Source organism: Mustela erminea, chromosome 9, assembly GCF_009829155.1.
Source record: "Mustela erminea isolate mMusErm1 chromosome 9, mMusErm1.Pri, whole genome shotgun sequence".
NCBI lineage: Eukaryota > Metazoa > Chordata > Mammalia > Carnivora > Mustelidae > Mustela > Mustela erminea.
This window is the reverse complement of record NC_045622.1, coordinates 71,841,110-71,858,987: the sequence shown is the minus strand read 5'-3', so window position 1 is coordinate 71,858,987 and position 17,878 is coordinate 71,841,110. Positions and strand designations below refer to the sequence as shown.

Below are 17,878 nucleotides of genomic sequence, written 5' to 3'. Positions count from 1 at the left end.
CCTCCCTCTCTCACACATGTCCACACCCACCCACACCACCACACACACTCTCCACGGTCAGAAGGACTTTTGATGTGTCTCATCCACACTCTGCCCACTGTGGGAGGGCCCGTGCCAGCCAGGGGCTCCGCACCTCCAGCAGCAGGCCACCTGCTGCTCTCCTGGGCAGCCTCCCGGCCATACCAGCCTTCTTCCTGTTAGTGAGCTGAAATTGGTCTGCCCATGACATCTCCTCCCTCCCCACTGTCACAGACTCTCTTGGCCCTCCAGGAGAGAACAAGGCAGCTCTGTGCTCTCACTAGCCATTCATGCATTCATTCGTTCATTTGTTCATTGATTCAGTCCCACTAATTATTTTTTAAGTACTAATGTATGCTAAGCACTGTTTAGGTGCCAGGATTTCACAGTGTAGAAAACTGAGTCCCTGCTTTTTCAAAGAGCTGTGTTCTGATCAGGAGCGATAGACAGTAAACCAACAGTAAAAATGTAAACAAAAATAAAGCAGATGAGACAGGGATGGAGAGGGGTATAGATAGCCATTTCACATAGAGTTGCCAGGGAAGGCCTTTCAGATAAGGTGATATTTGAACACATACCTGAGCATCATGAGGTTATCAGTGGTTATCAGTGTGGTTATCAGTGGCAAGGGCATTCCAGACAGCAGGAACAGCAAGTGCAAAGGCCCTGAGGCAAGTACTGCTTGAGGAGCGAGAAGTCAGTATAGCTATCGTCATGCCAGCACGGTAGAACACATGGGACTTGAGGTCAGAGATGATGCTGTTGTTTATCTGAGTAAGCGGAGAAGCCACTGGAGGATTCTGAGGAGAGCAGTGCTGTGTCTGACTTAGGTTTTAATAGGATCACTCAGGCTCTGTGTCGAGAACAGACAGTGAGAGGTAAGAGAGGCAGCAGAGAGACAAGTATGAAGCCCTCATGGGTGAGGGTAATGGGGCAGCGAGAAGTGGCCCCAGTGTGAGGTAATTGGGCAGCGAGAAGTGGTCGGGTTCTGGCTATGTTTTGAACGTTACTTCCCTAAATCCCTTCTTCCACAAGCCCTCGTCTTTACTTACGTGTGGACACCCCGCCCTCCTCCTCCTCACCTTCAGCCTTCACCTCCATCTTCTCAGCGCATTCACAGTGCTGCTGTGGATCCTGGTCTAGAAGGGCTCCTAGGCCAGACTGCTTCCACTGACAGCCTTCCCTGAGGCAATTCGGGCCAAAATCCCAGAACATCTCCAGAGTGATTCTGTGGGCAAACAGCCCCACTTTCTGATTCTGGAATGACTTCTTCCTGCTGCCTCAGCTCCTGCCTCAGGGCATCCTTGGCCCTGGAGAGTGATGGATGGACTAATTACTGGAAGGGTCCTGCACTGCCCCTGCCTCTTCCCTCAGCTGGGCCTGGTGGGGCCATTGTCCTCAAGACCATTCTCATGGCCATTCTCTGTAGGAGCTGCCCCTCTTCTGGGCAGTGTGACTGGGGACAGAGACTTGCAGCTTTCTGTTCTTGAGGACTGTGGCCAGGTGGCAGCTTTGGCCACGGACCAGGGAATAAAGGCAAGCAAGCAGGCATGGGACTGGGGTTGATGGCACCCGATTTCAGCATTCTCTGTATGTGCCCCTCTCTGCTGCTCTCCAGACAGACTGCGGGCAGGGGAAAGGGCCACGTGTACTCACTTCCCCTCAGTAGCTGTATCCCGATTGCCTGTCCTGTGTGCTTGAGGACTATTGGATGAGTGTGCCCTGTTCTCAGTACCCCACTCATATCCTAGCTCACAGACTAGAGAGCCAAGTGCAAATATAATTACTTGTAGAACCAGGAGGGATGTGGTACATATGCTTAGAGGCTTCCGGGTGGTTTAGGAGCTAGAGGAAGTGAAATTAATAGCCTTCCCAGAGCCCAGTGGGACCCAGCCCTACACCCAGCCACATTCACTTCTGCAGCAAAACAGGATGCCTTTGGGATCAATGAAAAGAATGCAGAGTGGGCAAATTTCAGTGGAGACCCTCTATTTAAGATTGGTGAACTCCTACTCATCCTTCACTAGCCAAGAATTAACTTCTGGAACTTTCAGTGACACCCATCTCCCCTCCCCAACAGAGCGTGTCATCCTCTCCTCTGTGCTACCTCTGTCCCTTAGAAATACTGTTGGTTTTTAAAAAATCATCATCCTTTGTCACTACTTTTTAAAGTATTTGAACAAATGACAAAATCTTTGTCACCCTTCCCCTACCCCCATTTCTCCCCTCCTTTCTCCAGATTGTTCTACATTGGGGATGTATTCCTCAAGATTTGCACATCTAGAAATGTATAGGGGATCTACATAGATTGAATCATACTCTCTATTATTCTGCAACTGATTTTCTCTTTAAAATGTCTTAGAGATCTTTCATGTCCAGCCACAGACAACTACCTCGTTATTTTTAATAGCTGCATAGTAGCTCGATGGTGGGGTCGAATCATAGTTTCTTTAAACCCTCCTCTACTGATGACTATTTTGCCCCCACTCCTTGACACCCAGTCTTTTTTCATTGCAAACAGTGCTGCAGGGAACACTGTTGTGCGTGGTTCCCTGCAAACACAGGTCTTTGGTCCCCATCATCTTCTTTTCTCATGGCCGTCTTCCCCAGTGGCCTGGGAGGCCTGAGGTGGAAACTGTATTTTCCTCTACGAGGCCTTGTGTCCAGCACGGGGCCTCAGCAGAAGACATGCCTACAGAATGCAATAAACGGGCTCGTCTGAGCCAATTCATGACCGTGTGGAAGGCCTGGGGGATGCAGGGAGCAGCAGCAAGCCCGTGGGGCTGGAGCAGAGCCTTGGGAAGAGGAGTGACATAGCCGAGACCACAGGGGGCCTGGAGAGCCAGCAAAGAGTGCTGCCCTCGGGCTCCTTGGTGGTGGGAGATGGGAGGCTGTCCACAGGAGCTTGTCCACACGGGCCAGCCGCCTCTGCGCAAAGGATAAAGTAGCTAATACAGTTGTCCAGGCAAGAGACGGTGAGGACCTGAACTCCTTTCTATCTTCAAGTCACCACTTATACCTGAAACCCTTCAGGAGGCCTGAATTTTGGATTCTTCACATGCCATTCCTTGCTCACCCAGCAGGACCTTAGGGAGCACCCCAGCAGTGACCTCCAAAGGGGTGGGATCCGCTTGAGCTTGGTGGCTGGACACTCAGAAGTTTTCCCCAGATTTACGCAGCTCCCAGCCTGCTGTGGCCACACTGACATTTACCAGCTTCCTGATTCCAGAGCCTTCTCTGTAAGGGTACTCAGACTTCATCCGTCCTGTCTCCCTCTGCCCGGAATGACAGAAGAGCAGCCCCTCCTGATGCTCTAGGGCTTTGGGAGGTCTTTGACAGGAGACAAGGTGAGCTATTAGTTGCCAGAATTTTTGTCTGCATTGCTCCCTCCCTTCCTCACGCCACCGGAGGCTGGTGGGGCAGGACACGCACGGCCTCCTCAGGCCTTGGGCCTCAGCGCTCACAAGGGCTCAGTGCGTTTGTGCTACTCGGCAGAGCTTTTCTCACCAGCAGCAGCTCTTGCCTCTGCCGCTGCCCTTGTCCCCACACAGGTAGGCTGTCACTCTGTGCCTTTCCCTAATTACCTGGGAAGCAAGATTTTTGCTGAAGAGTACAGTATATTAACAGAAGAGGCCCTGGGGTCACACTGCCCAGGTTTGAATCCAGCTCTGCTTCTTACCAGCTATGTTACCTTGCATGGTTCATGCCATTCCTCTGGAAAATGGAGATAATGTTAGATTGTATCTCACAGTCTTTTGTGGGGGAGATTCAGTAAACTGAGTGTTTATCACAGGGCCTGGCATACACTAAGCATTCCGTGATTTTTTTTCTTTTTTTTTACATTTTACATGGTTTGGCCCTAGTGAGTGAGCCTAAGACTTGGGAGTCATGGATTCTAGGGGCATGCCATTCATCTTTGAAGGCCAGGTGCCATGAGCTATTGCAGAACCTTCTGGCCTACATCTCATTGGCCATACCCAACTGCAAGAGAGGTTGGGAAATGTAGTCTTCACTGTGTGGTTCAGAATGAAGCTTTCCCACTCATCCACGGTCACACACGCTCGGGGGTTTGTTCCTCTTCAGCAAGGCCCTCCAGCAGAAATGTGGCCTCCTACCTAGCATTGGGCTATAATCCCAGCACCATAAGGCCCTGTAAGGACCCAGGTTGCCAAGAAGCTCAGGCAGTGCCACAAGGCCTGAACAGATTTGAGTATTGTGTCCGGCCTGTGCCAGGACCCTGCCAGTCCCTAGGTTCCGCTGCCCGCGGGGCTGTTCAGCTGACGCAAGTGTGGTGGGCCACAAGCCCATCCCTTGTCACAGCTTGGCTTGGGCCAAGTCCATTGAGCCCCATAAGCTGTGGGTCTGAACTCTTAAGAGGTTAGGGAATCCCCCAGTAACTGTGGTCTTTCCACCCAAGGCCCAGCTACGTGCCTCGGGGCCAGTAAAGCGGATCTGGATCCATCAGGTGGGTTTCAGCAGCTGCAAGACCTGGGCGGTGCCAGGCGTGCGGCCGAGGGCATGTCCTGTAACCTACCTGTCTTAAAAACTGGGTGTTCACATTCCAGTTCGCTTAGGGAAAGACCTGCTCTTCTTCATGAGAGCAGCCTGTATGGTAGCATCTCGCTGAGGCTGGAGAGGGATATGGGAACTGATCCTACAATGCTGGAGGGGCTCGGAACTTAACGGTGTCTTCTGTTCAGGGCATAGCTAATCTTTCACTTTCAAAGGTCAGCAGTCTGGTTTTTGCCCCACAGGAAGTTTGTTCAGAAACTCTAAGCTGGTCCTTCCACTCCAGGCCTTCCCGTCTGCTGGTGCCCCTCCCTCTCTGTGCCGTTGGACCCTAGCATGGCCTTTCTTGCCTTTTCCTCCATTCCCCATGGTCTGCTTCATACATGGCCATGAACTGTCACCAAATGTCAGGCACTGTGCTGGGGCATTGTGTGTGTCTCCTCGTGCAGTCCTCTCCCCTCAGCAACCCTGGGGATGGGACAGAGATGGGGACAGAGGCACTGTGATCACGCAGGTGTTTGGGACTGTGGGACCCAGGACAGCACAGAGCAGCCCACAGCAAATAGTGCATGTCCTGCAGGTATGCCACGGGCTGACAGAGGGTGACCCGCAGGCCACATCTGACCTGGGGCCCGTTTTGGATGGCCTTGCAAGCCAAGAAGGGTTTTGAAAGGGTCGTAATAAGAATATGCCACAGAAACCAAATGAGGCTCTCAAACCTAAAATATTTACCATCCGCCTTTCTAGAATGAATTTGGCAAGGGCTGGTGTATCCTCTGCAGAGTCGGCTCCAATTCTGGAGCCGTTCGGCCTGGTTTCTGGCGCCTCTGCATCGTCCCCAATGAAACGAGGAGCGTCAGTAAGACGCGGCAGCCCCACGGGGTTGTTCATATTAAAAGAGAGGAAGAACAGACAACACCTAACTTCAAGTAGGCTTCTTTGGAAGTACTGGGGGAGGAAATTTCTGGCCCTCAGCCAGCCTTCTCGACCCAGTAGGCATGAAAGCCCTGGCTCCAGGCCTCTGGCTGCCCCGGCCCCTCAGAGTGAGTTTCCTTTGGCGGGAGGGGAGGGACCTGCCAGCCGCCCGGTGGGCCGCATCCTGCTGGTGGGCCCGCTCTGCCCCCATTCCTGCTGACCGTCAGCTGCTGCTGCTCGCCGGGGCCGGGCATCGAGCCCACACCAGGTGCCAAGCGAGGCCCCAAGGTACCAAGCCTCTTCCACTTTCCCGACTCGGGCCTCACACCAACTTGGCAGAGAGTACTGGTCGCTACAGGAGCCGTGTCCCGGGGCCCATCCTCTCTGCGTGCATTTCCTCACTCGTGGGCCAAACAGGGAGACATCTGTGTTTCCCCAAACCCAAGCTTTTGGCCAGTGATTGCCTTCCGACTAGGGGGAAGGAAGAGGAAGGGTAGTCCTGGGCCAGCCAGCCTCCCCCTGTGAAAAAGTGTTCAGTGAAACAGATTTTTCAGTGGATAAAGAGTGAAATGTAAAGATTTTTTTTTAAAAATCATATTATTGAAAAATCAAAAAAGTATTTCCTGATAGGATAGGGATGGGCTTTCAGTTCTTAGAAGCAGCAGAAGAAATTATAGAAGATCAGTGAATTTTACTACAAAAAAGGATAAAGCTTATGTTTTATATCAAAAGATCCCAAACAAAATTTTAAGTCAAACTGAGAAAAAATATTTATGCTGGATATGGCAGAGAAAGAGTTAATATTCTTAACAATCTTTAAAACAAGAAGCTTCTTAACCAAGAACAATAACAAATATTTATATAATACTACGTGCTGGGCACCGTCTTAAGTACTTTATATAAACTTACTGATTTAATTCTTGTAAACAACTTTATCGTACCAGTACTATTGTCCCCATTAAACAGATGAAATGAACTGAGGCACAGAGATGCTAAGTAACTTGCCCAAGGTCACTCAGCTAATAAATGGAAGAGCTGGGATTTGAACCCAGACCATCTGGCCCTTGTGTCTAATACTCGGGTCAGAAAGCCTTCTGTACTAAACAGAAAAAAAGATACGAAGCAGACAATACACAAAAGAGGAAATACAAATATCTGAGAAACATAAGAATTATTTTTCAGTTTCAATGGCAGTAAAGTACCAATAAAAACAATGAGATGCCTTTTCTGTCTTCAAATCAGAGCAGATTTCTAAATGTTATAATAAGCCATAATTACGGGCCATGCTGGAGTGAAAGGGAGACACGCAGGTAGACTTGGTTGTATTCGGGTAACCTTTCTGAGAAAATACTGTGGAAGCACTCAGAACGGCCCTCAGGAATCTCAAAAATGTCCATGCCATTTGATGAGGAATTCCCATTCTAATCTAATTTGAGAAAGCAATTAGTTAGACAGAGATTCACATACGAAGATGTTCATGGGAAGATTATTCCAAATAATGAAAAATTAGAAACAACCTATGCGTCTGATTATTGAATACAGGTTAAGGAAACTGTTGAATCTCCACAATGTGCAATTAGATGGTCATTTTAAAGGAATTTGCTTAACAAAAGATACCATAAGCAAAGTGAAGAGACAGACCATGGACTTGTGGGAGAAGACACTTAGAATGCACAGCACAGGGAGGAATTGTGTAAATAAAAGAATACACAAAGAAAACTTACAAATCAGTTAGAAAAAGGCAAACAAAGAGAAAAGCAGAGGCCCTTCATAATAAGAAGAGGCAACTCAGGGTGATACACGGAGTGACAATCCCTCTCACTAGGAGTCAGGGAAATGCAGAATCATTCATTGTACTTAGCAGAATAGCAAGAGTTTAGAGGCAAAGATAGAGGGAAGCGTTCAGGCCCATCGCTGATGGGGCTGGACATGACCGCAGACACTGTGGACAGCTGTGGGGCCAGACCGAAATCCAAACATGGACTTCGGTCCACCACCCTCACGCTTCTAGGGACCAACCCTGCACAAACACCACTTGGTACAAGGAGACATGGTCAAGACCGTTCATGGTAGTGCTGCTTATAAGAGCAGCAATATTCCTCTTGTTGTAGAATATGTACATTATACATGATATTGAGTAATAAAATAACACATCTCATTAAAGAACTGTCCATCAGGAGGGAAATGGACAAGGAAAACTGACTTCTACCTAATCCGATACTATGCATAGTTGAAATAATGAGCCAGATCCCTAACTATCGGCTCAGATAAACTTTAAAAAACAATGCTCAGTGTGAAGAGCAAGTATAAAAAAGATATCTCAATGATACTATTTATGTAAGTCTTTAAAACAAACTAAAAATATTGCGTAGTATTTAAGGACATATAGGTAGAAAGTGTAAAACAAGCACACCAGTAATGAACACCGGCTTCAAAAGAGCGGGTCTTTGCTGGGAGAAGTGGCTACAGGGCAAGAATGGGAGATGGGGGTTAAGCTGTATCTTTACGATTGATTTTTTTTTTTTTTAAGGGAGGGGTTGAAGCCGATACAGCAAAATGTTGACTAATGTTCTAAGTCTGGATGGAGTATGTGTCTTTTCTGTTAAATTATTTTTTGTACCTTTCTGGATATTGAACTGTTTCAAAATTTCAAACAATTTTTTTAAAGATTTAATTTATTTGACAGAGAGAGAGACACAGCGAGAGAGAGAACACAAGTAGGGGGAGTGGGAGAGGGAGAAGCAGGCTTCCCGCTGAGCAGGGAGCCCAATATGGGGCTAGATCCCAGGACCCCGAGATCTGACCTGAGCCGAAGGCAGATGCCCGACAACTGAGCCACCCAGGTGCCCCTCAAAGAATTTTTTTTAATTTCCTTTTTGAATAGTTTGCAGTTCTGTGGAGAAATATTTGTGTTATAATAGTAAGGGACGAAAGCAGGACAACATATGCACAAATATTTATAAATTTCACAAATTGAAGGTCTTGCAAGAGATTAAAATATTCATACTAGTGGCAAGACTCAAAGTCTGCTTTTTCTTCATACCCATCCATATTTTCTGTTTTGTCATTTTCCATTTCGTCATGAGGATGTATTAGCTTAATAAACTGGACAAATTTTTTTTAATGACTATAGAAAAATATGAGTGAGTTTGGCCCTGGGGAAGGATCTAAAAGCTAGGAAGAGCATGTACGCTGGGGTGTGGGCATCACTGGCTGTCAGAGAAATCTGTGCTTGAATGCTGGCCTGGAAACCCTCTGGCTGTATAACTCAGTTCATTCAATCTTTTACCCCATCCGTGAGCCCTTACTGAGCACCAACTGTGTACCAGGCTAGGGATCCAGCAGTGAACAGAACGTACCCCGTCCTTCCGTCCCTGTAGAGCAGACAGGCCGGTGAGAGAGAACAGTGCACACATCACCACACAAGTCATCTCTTCACTACAGAGTGCCAGGGTCCCCATGAGGGGAGAGTCCAAGGGTGATAACAGGAATCCAAGTTGGACTGGGTGGCCAGGGACTCTGTCTGCAGAGCCACATTTAACTGGGATCTAAAGGATGAGGAGGGGGCGCCTGGGTGGCTCAGTGGGTTAAAGCCTCTGCCTTCGGCTTGGGTCATGGTCTCAGAATCCTGGGATCGAGCCCCGCATTGGTCCCTCTGCTCATTGGGGAGCCTGCTTCCCCCTCTCTCTCTGCCTGCCTCTCTGCCTACTTGTGATCTCTCTCTGTCAGATAAATAAACAAAATTTAAAAAGTAAATAAAATAAAGGACGAGGAGGTCTGGAGCCCAGTAAAAAGAGGGCTTCAAGAGAAAGGAAGGCCCTGTGAGGCCTGTGTAACGATGTGAAAGAAGGCAGGGTTCTGGAATGCAGTGGGTGAGGGAGAGAGTTGTGTCAGGGGACGCCAGCAAGATAGTCAGGAACCAGATCCCTCAGGGCCTCATGGGCCAAGGAAAGACCTTTAAGGACACGGAAAGTCACTGAAGACTTTTGAGCAGGGTACTGATGTGACCACTAGATCAACTACATGCTCTGTGAAGGTTGGGGTGGATGGTGACTGGCCCAGCTAGTCTGTTGGCTGTTGGCGTGGCTGCACATGAGGGAGAATGGTGTCGGGCTCAGGGGATGGCAGTGGAGATGGGGGGTGGGGGGGACACGGAAGGGTTTGAACAAAGTTCTTCTGAAGGCAGAGTTGGCAGGTCTAGGATCGTGGTGGGTCGGGGCTGGTGGTAGAAGAGGTTACCTTGAGGGAAGGGCCGAGGACGAGGAGGGCCAGGTTTGGGGCAGCGACAGTTGCGGGTTGGCAGGAGTCGGAGACACTGCTCTGGGGGGGCAGGGTGGAAGCAGGGGTGCTGAGCGTGCCACCAAGTGTGGTTGAGCTTTGGTTTCCTTGTGTGTAAACCGGGATTTATGGTCTCCCTGCACCCTCAGCGTGAGCGTTCGGCCCTGTTCTCCGAACCTCTTCTAGAGTGGTCTTCTCTCTCTTTCGCAGGAGGGACGTGTTACTCTTGGGGCTGGAACGAGCACGGCATGTGCGGGGATGGCTCCGAAGACAACATCTGGGCCCCGAAGCCTGTTCAGGCTCTGCGGTCGTCACTGGGACTCCTCGTGGGCTGTGGGGCTGGCCACTCCCTGGCCCTCTGCCAGCTGCCAGTTCTCCCTGAGTTGGGCCAACACCCCAAGGTCACTGGCTCTTCCCCAGATGCCACTGAGGATGCTGAATCTCAGGAAGCCATGGACAAAGAGAGAAATTGGAAGGAAAGGCAACCAGAAGCTTCTGCCCAAAGCCAATATGGCAGGTCCAGAAATGGGGGGCTTGTGACAGAGGCCCTTTAATAAAGTGACTTTTCCCACCCAGTGTGTTCCCAGAGGATTGCTTGGTCAACTTGTGGGGTTGGCCCGAGAAGGGCTGTGGAGGCACTGTGGTTGGGCTGACCACGGGCCAGAGCGATGAGAGGCCACCTGGCCAGTGTCTGGGGTTCAAGGACACAGACAGATGGGAACAAGGATCCTCTTGAGAGCAATAACAAGAACCCAGGTGGGTTGCCTGACTGGGGAGTCAGGTCTCTGAGTGACATTTAAACTAGAATCGCCAAAGGACATGGAAAACAGCAGGCTCCAGTCTGTCTTCACCTGGTGGGGACAGAAAGCCCAGCCCCATCCCCTGGGCTGGTTACGGTCCCCCAGCCTTCGATTCTCAGCACCTGGAGCATTAGTTTGTTGGTTCAAGGAGACTGAGTCAGGCAGGTGGGTGCCCGGACAGGGAGCAGTTCTTGTCCTGGTGACTAGGTGAAGGGAGAAAGGAGAAGGCTCTGGACGGGGGCTGGAAGGAAGTGGAGATAAGAGAGTGGAGGAAGAGGCAGGACTCCTGGGAAGGCCTGACAGAGGAGATGCCTGGGACGGACAAGGGAATCTAGACCTAGCGAGCTCTCAGATCGGTGTCTCCATCCGAGCCAGGCACACCCCCGACCTGGTCTGTATAACTAACAGCTAAGCTGTGTAGCTTCCGATGAGGAGGGACGGGCCACAGCATGGGCAGGGGAGTCTACCCCTAACCCTTGACATCTGCCTGTCTGCCCTCCTTGCCTCTGCAGGAGGAGGGCCTTCAGGTAAAATGGGGACCAGACCAGGCCACAGGCCCCAGGCTTCCCTAGGTGGCAGCTGTGGCTTGGGGGAGACATAGTGCCTGTCCCTCTGCCTCAGAAAATGGCTTTCCCTGGGGGACTGTGTGGCAGTGTCGCTAGCTAGGTAGCCCAGTCCGTGGCCTGTTCCACACCACCTTCCCTCTGTGACTCAGGGGTCTTGGTCTGTGGGGTCTGTGAGGGCTAGGCTCTAGGAAGTGACAAAACCCCAGGACATCAGAGCAGAGGACCGGCAAGATGACCTTCTAGCCTAGAGGCCTTCAAAGCGCATTTGTTAGACGTCTCCTGAGAATTCAGTGGCCACCTGGGTGGGCTGTGGGTGAAGGAAAGCCATGTGGACAGAGGTCCAGGTCCCCGCCCCCCACGTTATCCACAGCAGCTTTATTTTCATCTATATTATATACTGGGCTTCACACAGAATTGACAAGGGGTCCTTGAGAAAGTTTTGAAATCACTGGTCTTATCCAACACTTTCATTATTCATTCGGAGAAACAGAGGCCTGTAAAGGGAAAGGGGTCACATACCTCACTCCTGGCCCAGGGTCCTGAGTGGGAGGTGACCCATTCAGAGCTTTGAGCTAAACCAGGGGGGCAGACGAGGGGCACCCCTGAGATGAGGAGAGGGTTCAGCTCCGTGGAGTGGGGATGACGACAGTCCTGAGCTCTCCAGGTCTGAACCTAGACACCACCCACAGCCACTGGCTGCCCTTGAACACCAGTGCGTGGAGCCCTCTCCCGGTATTGCATCCTAGCAAACAGCACTGCCCTGGCCAGCATAGCCTTGGGTGCCCACCTCCCAAAACCAGTAGAGGCTAGAACGGCCTCTAGGCACTTCCGCAATGGTAAAGCCATCTCTGTGCACCTGAGCTGCTCTTGCCAAGGCTCCCACACCCTCAAAAATGGGGCAGTTGCATGGCCCAGAGATGACCCGTCCTGAAGAAAGCCCACAGTTACTGCCGCCCCCTACCTCCAGGCCCACAGGCGAATGATCGGCATCAGACGCATCGGCCAGAAAACTGTCCCATCCCGATAGTACTCAGGCCCATACTCCTAGACAGGCTTACTGCTCACAAGGAGCCAACACACTCTCTCCCGCAGTGTGGTGGCCCAGGGTTCCCTCCCGCCTCCGTCAGCACTGGCTGGAAGAATCCCCAGTTCCAAGTCTTCTGCTGAGCCCTGGTGCCTCTCCCGAGGCCCTCCCCGTGGGTATAAGAAGGAAGCATCTCGGGGCTCCTTCCCAGCCTGGAACAGGGGCAGGCCTGCTTCAGACTCTGGCTCAGAAGCTGACTCAGACGGTTCTGGCAAGCTGCGGGGCACAGACCATCCCCATATGGGGGAGTGAATGACTCCCAGCTCTCGACAACACGGCACACAGTCCCGTCCCCTTCACTTCCTTCGTCTGCCTTCCCTATGGCAGCCGCCGGGCTTTCTGCAAGCCTGTCCACTGGGCCTGATGAGTGCCCAGGAGCCTGTCCACTGGGCCTGATGAGTGCCCGGGAGCCTGTCCACTGGGCCTGATGAGTGCCCGGGAGCTCCTGGGGCTGTCGACAGTGTTGCCCAGATGTTTTCTGGACCCTTTGATTCCTGTGGTCATTCTCGGACTTATAGATCTCCATGCCCCTCATTCCAAATAGATCCTGAGCTCCTTGAGAGCAAGGGACAGAATCTTGGTGGACTCCGGAACCCCTTCACCGAGGATGGGTCCTGATACAGAGGAAGTGCCCGGTAAGTGTTCACGAAGGAACCGAGGAGCACACTCTTAGGGCCACCAGGGATGAGGAGGCTCAACAAGGGGGTCCGATCCCTCACACCCGCCTGGCCTCCGTTCATCTCTTCCACGTGTGTGGGAACGGTGTTGTGCGTTCTAACCAGTTGAAATTTAAGGTCAGTATCCTCCACCCGGTTAGCTAATGCGCCTTAGGAGGCACCTGGAGCAAATACCCACTCATTTTTAAAAATTACTTCTTTTCTGATAGGCCAAGTAGATGGGCCTCCACGTTCCTCCCGCGTGAGAAGGAAGGGAGCAGAACAGGGGTGTGAGCCCCACGGTGTGCTCGCAGGTCCTGCGCCTGGCGTCTGCAGTGACTGTGCGGTCCCCACGTTCCAGGAGTTAGCGGGCTGTTCGCACCCTCACCTGTCTGCCACACAAACCCCGACCCGGGCCACAGGCACCCCCTCTTCCCTTGATCCCCCACCATCTTGGCCCCAGTAGCTGTCAAATTCAAACTAGATGAGACCCGGCTTCCAAAGGTGAATCCGGGCCCGGGGCTCAGAGGAAAGTGCTCTCCCGCTCCCTATCCCGCTTGCCCCCTCCGCCCAGCCACCCCAGGCTCCTGCCACTTCTGCAGAAAGAGACTTAGTAACAGATGGGAATTGGCAGTCAGCATGTTAGGTGGGACGTGGAGGGACGGTTGGCGGGGAGTGAGGGCAGATGCTCAAGCAGAAGAGTGAGGTGGCCAGATGTGTGGAAGGTTCTGAGCAGCGTGTAAAGTGGCCACTTCGCTCATGCCCGCTGCGCTTCATGAAGGAGGGCAGGAGGCCAGGTCCTGAGCGCCCTGGGATTCAGGACCAGCCGTGCTAGTGATCTTGTCAGTTCTGGGCTCTAGCCGCAAGAAGGCCCCAGTTAGCTTGAGATAGCTTCACCCGAGCCCTAGAGCAGCCCACCTGGGTGAAAATCTTCCTTCATCTTTCCCTAGCTGTGTGCCGCTGGCCCAGTTCCTTTACCTCTCTGCATCTGTCCTCTTGCCTCTAAAATGGGCAGGTGGAATTACTGTGGGCTCTTTCCCAGACGAACCCCCCCCCCATACCCCGCCCATTCAGCAGAACGTTCCATGTATGTTCGTCTCCTTTCCCCATCAGCTATTCTGTCCCAGAGAACCCGCACTGCAAACGGCTTTGTGTTCAGCCCTCTTGGGTCCACCAGAGGAACCAGGCTGACTCCTAGGCAGGGTGAACATGATGTTCCCTGCAGCCGCTGAGGCTGCTTGGCTCTCACGTCCCGATACTTGTGAACGGCTGTGACGCACACGGTGTGACTTGGCAGCTCTTTGGCTGCATGACCCCTTGGGCCTTATTGTACTCATTGCCCCACTGACCCCGCGCCCTTGGTTCCCAGGCCCCACAGGCAAAGGCTCTGAGAGGGGAAGGCACTGCTGGAGGAGAATTCACACCCACCTTCAGCTTCCCACCCACCCATCTGACAGCTGACCCAGGCCATGCTGAGGGTATCAAGGGAGCCGAAGTCTGACACCCACTTGGTTGTGGCCCTGGGAAGTCCATTCTCCTGCATTCTCCTGTGCAGACCTCACTTCCTCGTCTACAAAATGCTCAAAGGCTGACTGCCATGACCGCTAGGGACTTTCCACCCAAACATTCCTGGATTCTCCAATGGATAAAAAAAGAATTGGAACCCCAGTCTCTACTCTATTCCTCTTGAGAAACCAAGTGAACAACCCACATAAATCCAGATCCCCGAAAGAGGGTTCCTCGCCTTCAAGACGCCTCTCGGCTGAGTGAGATGCGTGCAGTAAGGGGGTCTGGTGGACTGGACCCAGCAGGGTGCCGCAGGGTAGGGCACCCAGATCTGTCAGTCAGACCCCTGCCTCTGCCACCATCAGATGCATGAACGGCCCTGGGAGGGGGTGGATAATGTCTGCACAGGGGCTGGGAGCTCTGACACGGTCAGGTTCAAGGACTTGTCAGTATGGCACGACTCGCAGAGAAGTTTCCCTGTCACTGAACCCCACCAGAGGACATGCTCTTTTTAGGGTCAAGTCTTTGCTCCAAGCCTTCTGAGAACGGTCTCCCTCCCCACACCAAACAGGAAGAACCTGCTTTTTCCCAGAAGGGGGACAGCCAGCCCCTCAGTTTACCCCAGCCCAGCCCAGCAGGCCTGATTATAGGCACATTGGAACCCTACCCAAGGCAATAAAAACCCAAATCCATGCTTCATCTCAAAAGTCAGCTTTTTATTATGGAGGGCCAGGGCCCGAGGAGGGGAGGGTGTTGAGCTAAAGCAGCATTGCTCTCTTTCCAGGAAATGTTGCGAGCTGCAGTGAAAGCTCGAGATGTTGCATTTTTTTTTTTCAACTCAAGCATGTGTTTTTCAAAAATATCATCCTTCCCCACCCCCCACCCCACCACTAATTTTAGAATCAGATCAAAGCCAAGCTACTGTCCTCTGTTTCTGTTGGGAAAATACTATATTTATTCAAGATGCAGAAGTGGGTCTCTGCAAACCTCCAATTGCTTCAGGAAAACAAATCTGCTTTAGACTATACAGAAACCATGATACAAAATTTATTTCATGCTAGAATCGTCTTTGCATCACATTGGGCATGCAGTTTTTTACTCTGAAGTACTAAATTGCATACAATGCCAGGTTGTGCCTTAATAAAGGTGGAGGGGGGCTGCCCCTCCCGTGGTCCTGATTTTGGTGTTCTAAGGTAACACTCGGAAGATCCGCACGGTGTTGATTATTTACTATGAACGACTTGTTATGGGAGCTGGTCACACTGGGTCTACACACCAAGAAGATGATAGAATCAACCTAGACTAGCCGCTGTCAGGGGTCTTGGGGAGACGTCCGCTGGGTCACAAGCATGCCAGACAGGGAAGAAAGCAGCAGTGCGCGTTTCCACAATTCTACTTGGAGCAAAGTTCTCGGTTTCCGCGTGAGAGATGAACTATGAAGGTGAGGTCAATATGACCGATGACTGACCGACTGCCCTTTTGGGAACCTTGACTCTCGAGCTCGTGTACAAAAAGGGAAGCCATTCATCCATTCTCAGTCCCCACCGCCCCCCCCCCCGGCCCCCAGAAACGTACAGGTTTCTACCAAACGCTGATACAGTCTGGCTCCAGCAACGTTGTGTCAAAGTAAAGAGCTTGGAAAGAAAATAGAGGACTTTTTGCTTTTTTTTTTTTTTCTTGTTGTTGTAGTTGTTTAGGGTGTTCATGACAGTTGCAGGAGGGTTGGTGGGTTTGGTTTGCTGGGTTTTCTGTTTAACTTCATGCAAGTCATGCTAAGGAACCCCTCCACCCCCCGCCCCGAATAAAATAAAATGTTAAAAAAAAAAAAAAGAAAAAGAAAAAAAGAAAGAAAGAAAAGGAAAGGAAAGAAAAAGAAAAGGAAAAGAAGGAAAAGAAATCCTCTACGGTCAGTTACCATTTGGCCGTAGAAAAAGCTACGTCCGTCCTAGTACAAGACCTGGGCCACTCGGACTCGTCCGGCAAACCTGCATTGGCGTGAATTTACTCTGTCCGAGGGTGAGGAGGGGCTGCTGGTCCACCCAGATGCTTAATAGCCACCAGTGTCCTCGGCCAAGCCGCCTGGTCAAGTCACTCTCACAGCCTCTGTCGGCATATACTTAGCAATGACAGGGCTTTCTTTGCAAAGATCTGTATGTAAAGAATACAATTAACACTTGAGCTTCTCTTCTCGGCTTTCCCATCCCGCTTGGTACTTAGTTTTTAAGGAAGGAGGAGGAAAGACAGAGCAGACGCATGCAGAGGCAGGCAGATTCTTCTCCAGCTGGCTTGGTTTTCCCATGCAGTGAGCCGGCCCAGTGCGCCTCTCTTTCTCCCTCCTGGGGACCGTGTCGGGTCCCTAACTTCCCTACTCTGCACGTGGCTTGGGCACTGCGATTCTCCGGAGAGAAGCAAGTCCTCAGCGCTGTCACGAATCCGTGAGAACAGGGCCGGGTGGATGTGGGTGGGGGCACTTCACCCTCGGTGCCTCCCAGAGACTCTGGCACCCCTGCTTCTGTGGGACTGGGGAGCGGGTCCCACCTGTGGACAGTGGCTGCCGCTGGGCTCCCTTGGCCACTACAGGGAGGTGGGGCTTCTTCTGTCCCACTCTCCCTGGGCTTCTGGAAGCACAGCGAAGAGACTCTTCCGCTCTTTTAGGCCACCCAGATTGAGCCACCACTCAAGGTGAAGGAGACAGGCTGCCCAGGAGACCTTACCGGGCAGAGCACAGCCACAAAGCCTCCCTGCTTTCCCCCTGCCTCCCTCTGGCCGCCCCTGCTCCTTGGATTCTAGAGCGTCCCCCCAGGAAAAAGCCAGTTGAGAAGGGGAGCATCGGGCCTATCCACGGAAGGTGCCTGGGATGGGCCCGCCCCATGCCCGCAGCCCTCCCCCATGCAGCGCCATGCGGGCAGCTGTATAGGCCGCACTGGGGTCCGAGGGACCTCCAGGCAGGGCAAGGAAGCAGGGGCCAGCCTGGATCCAGTGGGCCCACTAAGCACCAGTGACCAGAAGGACATCCCCATCTCAGTGCAGGCTGCCTCTCCTCTCCTGGGTTTGGGTTTGCCCTGGACTTTGAATTCTGTGTTTTCTCCTGGTGCATTGTTGAACCACTTCAAATATTGGAGCAGTTGTGAATGGCCACAGGCTAACCAACTCTTGCTCTAGAAAAACCCATGATCTCTCCCGCCCAGCCTGCCCACTCCAGTCAGCATGCACCCCAAGTGAGCCCGCAAGGCACTCCCAGGCATGCATGAACTGCCCAGCCAGTCCAACAGGCCCAGGATGGCTTCCTCTGCCTTTCAGGCCAATGCCCGAAGCTGGAGCTAGGGTGCTCTGGGCCCCCGCCTCAAGCTTCTCTCCAGCCCAAGCTCAAGCTCTAGTAGAAGTCTCCCCCCCCCCCAACCCCCGCCACCCTGCCTTGCTGGGGGGCAGCCTCAGATAAAGATCTGATACAAGGAGACCTTGAACAGAGGTCACTGTGGGGCTCAACCTTCACCAACCACAAGGGGGCGCTAACCACACCCGAGGAAATGACCAAGGATGGAAGGT

General features: G+C 52.0%; 2 protein-coding genes across 6 annotated transcripts in view; one reads left to right on the top strand and one right to left on the bottom strand.

Moving 5' to 3' along the window:
- The window catches only part of SERGEF (secretion regulating guanine nucleotide exchange factor), a 219,289-nt gene extending 208,997 nt beyond the window's left edge, over positions 1 to 10,292 (top strand). For 4 of the 5 annotated variants that reach the window (XM_032356894.1, XM_032356892.1, XM_032356891.1 and 1 more), the window contains one exon: positions 9,931 to 10,292. In XM_032356894.1, the coding sequence (XP_032212785.1) occupies positions 9,931 to 10,274 (344 nt within the window). In that variant the 3' untranslated portion in view covers positions 10,275 to 10,292. The remainder of the gene's footprint in view (positions 1 to 9,930) is intronic. The other variant, XR_004289025.1, reaches the window with a different exon arrangement.
- Positions 10,293 to 15,027: 4,735 nt separating this feature from the next.
- The window catches only part of KCNC1 (potassium voltage-gated channel subfamily C member 1), a 45,596-nt gene continuing 42,745 nt past the window's right edge, over positions 15,028 to 17,878 (bottom strand). Inside the window, exon 4 of the mRNA XM_032356890.1 lies at positions 15,028 to 16,480. Within this exon, the coding sequence (XP_032212781.1) occupies positions 16,416 to 16,480 (65 nt within the window). The 3' untranslated portion in view covers positions 15,028 to 16,415. The remainder of the gene's footprint in view (positions 16,481 to 17,878) is intronic.